The following is a 7,222-nucleotide window of genomic DNA, read 5'->3' on the forward strand; positions in this document are numbered from 1 at the left end:
TTTTTAAAATCATATCTATTTCATTAGAATAAATGTTTGACTTGAGTTAATTCTGGCCCAATTATCCGAATCAATTCGGTTGTGTCTTGGAGTCACGAAAAACTTCGATAGAAACCCTCGGACTAAGTCTGTATAAAGTAAGAACTCCTCTAACCATTTGTCAGGACCTGTAGCGGTGACTATGGTAACGAGGTATAACTATTTCAAGTAGGAGTGTGGGGTTGCTATTTAGGACAGGTTTTTGCTCGCTCGGGTCTGGAAGAGAAAAGGAATCTTTTTCTTCTGTCTATTATGTCAGCCCTAGAATAAAGAGAAGCTACCCTCCCAAAAATACGCTATTCCTGTTTCCATAGCAGCAAACGGCCTCAGACTTTGTGGATGGGGAGAGTTCATTCCATAGACAAATTATATAACTAGGTGTCTTTCTAAAACAATCTAAGATACAAATTCAAAAATAAAGAAAATGGAAGAGAAAAAGTATAAAATACATATTTCCAAGTTGCTTTTCCTGTGTGCCTATTCATACGAGGATCTTTTGCAGCGATCTCTTTCCTGGCTCTCCATCCCCCCCCCCGGGGCTATTTTCTTTACTTATTTTTTTTATTACTTATTTTTTTTACCGTTCACCGCTGCTCGACAATAAATAAGGGCCCCCTTCCTTTTCCTAGAAAAAAATAACGCTGACAGAAAAAGCATCTCTCTAATAATTTTTTTTTAATTGCAAAAGCACTTGACTTTACATCATTGGCCCATGCATCGAAGATGCATGAGATTGGAGCATATAAAACAAAAACTGAACCATTGAACAATACAAAAACAATATAATAACAAGAACAATAAATACTTGCAAAACATGAACCACTTAAACATGAACGAGAATCAGTCGCTGGATACCAATTGCATCAACTCCCTAGCTCAATAATATCGACTGAATAAATCTTCTTCATTTAATGAAGAACAACTGAGCAAATGATCTTTGTCCATCTCAAAGTACTGGTTGCACAAAATGCACATAGGACTGCCAAATATACCAATTCTGTATAGATGTTTAGCAAGGCAGTCATGTCCAGTCTCCAGACGGTACGCCGCCACTGCAGTGGATCTAGGGGAGTTGGGAATTTTATTAATTGAATACCTCCATTTCTTATTCTTGATTTCTTTTACTAAATTAGCATCATAGCTTTTCTTCACAATATTTTTTAAAATTCTTTTAGTTGATGAAAATGGTACTTCGGCATTACCTGCCTGCAAAATCTCTGTTCCCTTTTTTGCTAATGTATCAGCCCATTCGTTTCCATTTATTCCTACATGAGATGGAATCCACTGCAGAACAACAGTCCTTCCCTCAGAAGCTGGGAGATTAATATTTCTTCTGCAGGAGTCAATAATATTTGACTCTGTAACATTATGTGCAGCAATAGCCTGGATGGATGATAGAGAGTCTGAAAAAATAACTATGTTGTCAATCTGAACTGATCTAACCCTGATTTGTTCTGTTGCAATTCTAATTGCCTCCAGTTCTCCATCAAAATTGGTCCGCAATGAACCAAGGGTGGCATAGAACGCAAAGAGTTCTGAATACACACCAACACCAACGTTGTCGAGCCGTCTGTATAGATGTGAATCCAATTACTTTTTGGATACCTGGTATAAATTGTCTGTAGAGCAGCTGCTTTTAATTCACAATCGAGTGCTGAGGATTTTGTCATAGCAGTCATCAAATTACATCCTTTTCTAATAGATCCCATGTGAAAAGGACATGCTGGTTTCAACAGTTCCTCTGTGGGAACATTCTGAAGGGAATAGTCAGTTTTCAGTTTAAGAACTTTCTGCAAAGATACATCCTGAGTTTTTAATCTCCTAGGTTTAGTGATATCATAATTTCTCCATAAATCAGTTGATGGCAATCTAATCAATTTTTCATATAGTATTAAAGCCTTTTCCTGGATAACTACTTCTATTGGTTTGCTGTCTGTTAGGGCCAGCATTGCATTTATTGGAGTAGTCTTTACAGTTCCAGTGACTAGTCTCAGGGCTTCATTTTGAAACACCTCTCGTTTAGAAATATATGTATTACTGCATGTAATCAGGGCCTCACAACAATATCCTATTAATGGCTTAATGTATAAATTATAAGTTTTATTTAAAGTCTCTCTTCCACAACCCCATTTCACTCCTGCGAGCCTTTTAACTATTGTTAGCCTTTTTCGAGCTCTATCAATAACATCATGTCTCTTCCAAGAGAGCTTTTTATCAAACTTCACCCCTAAGTAAACAGCTTCTTCCGGACACTGCTACCGTTATACTTTATATCCATTTCAGTTGGTGAGAGTAAAAGTTTGATACATAGTTTTGTCAACATTCACCTCCATTTGATTTTCCGTAGACCATTCATACAAAGCTTTCAAAGCCTGATTGATCCTAGACACCATTTTTTCAGTATGCCTCCTAGGTGCTGAAGTCCATAATACTAAATCATCAGCATATAAAGCACATTCAATATCCTTCGTTTTTTCTTTGATTATACCTGCGAAGTCATTGATGTAGACATTAAAAAGACTTGTACTTGTCACACCTCCCTGCGGTAGACCACAATGAATTTGTTTGTAACCAGAGATTTCCGTTCCGTAGCGAACTGCACAAAATCTTTGAGACATATTATTTTCAATCCATTGGAACATTTTATCACCGACTCCAAGGGTTTTTAACTTATAAAGCAATTTATTCCTCCAAATACGATCGTATGCAGCTTTAAAGTCGACAAAAATTGCCACTAAAGTCTCGCTTCGATCCAAACTATCCTTGATTGCTTGTGATAGTCTTATAACTTGTTGATTAGTTGACTGATGTATTCGAAACCCACTCTGGGTATCTGTTAAAAGATCATGATGTTCTAAGTAAAAAACCAGTCTCTCATCAACCATTCTCTCTATTATCTTGGCTATAATAGAGTTTAGTGATATTGGTCTATAACTCTCTGGACAATAATGCGGTTTACCTTCCTTAGCATTGGGATAATAATAGATTTTCGCCAAGCAGCTGGAACATGAGAATTCCAGGAAAAGTTGAAAAGTGTCAAAAGGGTATTTAAGGCCTCTGTACCCAAATGTTTAATAAATTCTGCATGAATGTTGTCAGGGCCAGGACTTTTTCGGACTTTTTGCCTCTCGATAGCGTAATTCATTTCACTCATTGAAAATTCCATGCAAAAAATATCTTCATTAACTGAACTTATACGGCTGATTAATCTTTTCAAAGTTCCCTCACATCTTTTCATCTCTATAGATCTTTTTTGTTTGTTTGCATAAAATTTTGTAAAGGCTTCAGCAATCTTTTTATCAGTTGTCATTTATCTACTACCAAATAAAATTGGTTCTTTTCTTCGCTCTTGGTACTTATTCGTTAGATTTGACATAAATTTATAAAGTTTTTGACCATCTTCTTTATAGTCGATAGTGGTAATAAAATCACTCCATGTACTTTGCTTCGATTCATTGATCCTCGACTTCAAATCTCTCGCCAAAGCTCTCCAAGTGTCGATATCCTCCGCTGTACCTGTTGTTTCAGCAAGAGTTCTTGCTTGATCTCGTTTCTTTTTCAAATTTCCAAGTTGCTCATTCCAAAATGGTCTGTACCTGTCCGATTTTGTACGTGGAATAGTTTTATGTGCTGTCTCTAAGATTAAATTACAAATTTTTTGATTTGCTTTATCCAGCGAAATGCTGTCTTTAAAGATATCGTCCTTTTCAAGCTTGTCCTCCAAAATATTCCGGAACTCCAGCCAATTTGCCTTTTTAAAATTCCAAGAAAGCCTAACTTTCTTTCCTTTCTTAAAGTATTTATTTTGATGTACCTGGAGGGTAGTCAGTATAACTCGATGTCCAAAAACCGGATCCTCCAGTACATCTCTTTGAAGCCATTGGGCAATATCAGAGGATACTAAGACTACATCTGGGTTTGATAAAGTTCTATTATAGTGCATATATGAAGGACAATCAGAGCCTTGATACACAAGTTCGATTCGATGAGTGTCTATAAAACTCTCTAATTCTTTACCAGCAAAATTCTCATCTCTATATCCTACTAAATGTGTGTGGGCGTTAAAGTCACCCATAATGATTGTCCTTTTTGAAATATTTAAAACATCGAAATTTGGTTTATTACCTGGTGGGCTATATAGTGAATAAATTTTAAAATGATTTTCGTTTTTCCAACAATCTATTTTTACAATTTCAGTCTTATCTTGCGTGTTTCCCATTTGTTTTAAGATAGTAAAATTCGATGTTATTGTGGACTTGATTCCTACCAGGATTCCACTTGCAACTTGTCTACTCTTTTCCAGACAAAATAGATTATATGCCTTAAACTTAAGTTTTTGCAAAGTTTCGTTAGTGACATTGGCCTCTACTAGGGAAAAGATATCGACATTCCTATCGCGACAAATAGTCTCAAGTTCAGCCTTCATTGCCTGTGACAACCCACCTGAATTCCAGTGTAAAACACATAACGTCTCCATAGCTGCAACAGCAACAAAAAGTAGCTCCAATCCTGCAAGAACCGTTACTCGTTTAGCACTACCCAGGGAGCACGTGTAGCTTAAAGTAGGCTACGGACGTGAGTAACATTACTCCCCTTTCTAATAATTGTATGCGTTTTATCAGAATTCAATGTAACAACTGATTCAATCAAATAATTTGTGAATTGTTTGATTGTATTTAATTTAATTCTTTAGGCATCGTAAAGTAAATAAGTAACATTATGATAATTTAAGCGTACAGAAACGTTATTGTTTTCCTGCAAAGTTCTTAATTTCACTATTTATTAGGTATTGTGAGAATTAACTGTGTCAATTTAGAAATTTTTTAACACTTTAATGTATCACTAGTTTGTACATTAATTAGATAATCTACAGAGATTTCTATACATTGGAAGTAACATATCGATAACAATAGTTTTTCTGGGCTGGGGGAGGAGATGTGTAATAGCGAGGGTGGAACAATGGATTCGGTGTGTGCCTGGAATGATGGCAATCATCACCTAAAGAAGCGTTCGTTAACTACAACTGAAAATGCAACAATCTCACCTGCAGCACTCAAACGAAAGGACTCTGTGATAGCAGTATTTTTCGATGCAATTCTCAGAAATAAGATAAATGCAAGAAAATAATAAACAAATAAAACATCGGCCCACGCAATGTTTGAATTCATCTTCATAACGTATTATCTCTACCGAATTTCAAGATAATTCTATTTTTTGTTTGAATTATCTCGTGAGATACGATCGCTCACAACTGAAAAAGATCTCTTTCGTAGATAAACAGAATGGGAAACGGTAACCACCCTGTCTTACTCACAACTTTGTGCAACTCATTTTTTGTGTGTGTGTATATATATATATATATCTAAATATATATATATATATATATATATATCTTTGATGTTGAAAAGTGCATCAAAATGAATTTTTCTAAACAAATCTTGTATTTTTTATTTAATTACAGTTATTTTCCTTAGATATGTTGCATAACTAATTAGAGCTATATTGAGTCCAGATAATGTAAGCAACAAAGGAGATTATATAAGCATCAGGAAGAAGGAAGTAAAGTAAAATGTGCAATACAGATTAATATGTTNTCAGAATGAAATTTTGTTTTCTTTAAAATAAATTTTTATTAATTATATCATTTACATGTCAATTTGCTTTTTTAAAATATTGTTATTTGTATAATTTTTTTTCTTTCTCATAGTCTGCTAGATTGCAAAGTCTTGATGGAACTGATTTTAAAGAACGTACAAGACAAGCTATTCGTCACATCATGCCTGATGATGTTGTTGAACTCTAAAGCTGGATGGGCAATAATGAAAAAAAAGATTTTTTGGTTACAGAGTGTCAGGTGCAATTATTGGTAATATTTAATTCCTGTTTATATATATATATATATATATATATGTTATATTATTTTCTATATATATATATATATATATATACACGGTTATAATAGTTACATCCTATAGGGTACAGAAGGAATGCATATGTTGTCAACTTTTTCAAATGATTTTAGTCAAAACCTCGCATGATAGGTTGATAATACACTGCTCAAAACAATAAAAGGATATTGAGTTTGTGGGTTGATCTTGCACCTGGAGAGTTGTTTGAATGATCGATATCGACAAACGTAGTAGGCTATATGAGATAAAAATAACATTTGATTGGCAGGGGGGGGAATGCGTTTTATTGTGAAATTGGGTACAAAAGGAAAAAAAAAAGAAAACACAATTTGTACATATGAGAAAGGGTTTTTACATAAAAGAAAATCCTTTTTAGTAAAGGAGTACGGTTTCCCCTGACGGCCAGCAACGGTGAACACCTTTGAGTCAATTAATGAGGTATTCTGTCCCACTCCTCCAGAAGAGCTCTTTCCACGAATGCAGGATTGTATCTAGTGTTCCCCCAGATGAAAATACGCCTATTATCAGGATGAACAAAAAAACGGGACTCTTCAGAAGAAAGAATATTGTGTCATTCATTTCTCCTCCACTTCAGATGCTGTGTTGCCAACTCCCAATTTTTCTGTTAACGTGACACACACCATTGGAAGGCGAGCATACAGATCTAAAGCATGAAGGTGGTTTCGGATAGCTTGTGTCGGAACTGTGGTGCCTGTAGCCGAGCAAAGGTGTTGAAGAAGAGTGGCATTCATATTTCGGTGTCCCCGAGCCGTTAGCGTTAAATAACGGACTTCATTGGACGTTGTTGCACGTCTGCGCCCTTGCACTGATTTTCGGCTTGCATTTCCAGTCCCCCCCCCTCCAAAAAAAACGGTTCGAGATCCTATAAATCCCACTTTGTGAAACTCCAATGGCTTCTGCTACTTCGGCTTATGTTGGGCTCCCCTCTAACCGGCCAACAATTCCCCAAGCTTCTGATTCGGTTAAATGACTTCGTTGACAACGCACTTATCGATACTTACTGAATGTCGATCCTTCTTTTCCGCTTTGTCTTACATTAAGTTTAAAGCCAAATCAAATTCTCTGTCGCTAAAGCATCGTCTTCGACGTCAAACTCAAAATTTGCATACTGCGAAGTTTGAAAATAAGAAAAATTTGCATTTGTGACTCTTTTCTTCCACTTTATGCACACAAAAGAATTTGCTTATACCGTTATTTTATGCAAGACAATATCGATTAATTGTTTTGATAGCTTCTCGGTATCCATCGGAAGC

The 7,222-nt window shown here is 35.7% G+C and overlaps 2 protein-coding genes across 2 annotated transcripts; both read right to left on the minus strand.

Annotated features, from left to right (window-relative positions):
• Positions 1-915: 915 nt before the first annotated feature.
• LOC139425718 (uncharacterized) lies at positions 916-2,924 on the minus strand. Its single transcript, XM_071181573.1, has 3 exons — positions 2,367-2,924; positions 1,483-2,291; positions 916-1,372 (listed from the first exon to the last, which is right to left on the minus strand). The coding sequence occupies exons 1-3, from the start codon at positions 2,922-2,924 to the stop codon at positions 916-918; spliced, it is 1,824 nt and encodes a 607-aa protein (XP_071037674.1).
• Positions 2,925-3,349: 425 nt separating this feature from the next.
• On the minus strand, positions 3,350-4,516 carry LOC139425719 (uncharacterized). Its single transcript, XM_071181574.1, has one exon. The coding sequence runs from the start codon at positions 4,514-4,516 to the stop codon at positions 3,350-3,352; it is 1,167 nt and encodes a 388-aa protein (XP_071037675.1).
• Between the last annotated feature and the right edge of the window lie 2,706 nt (positions 4,517-7,222).

The sequence above is a fragment of the Parasteatoda tepidariorum genome, chromosome 6, assembly GCF_043381705.1.
Source record: "Parasteatoda tepidariorum isolate YZ-2023 chromosome 6, CAS_Ptep_4.0, whole genome shotgun sequence".
NCBI lineage: Eukaryota > Metazoa > Arthropoda > Arachnida > Araneae > Theridiidae > Parasteatoda > Parasteatoda tepidariorum.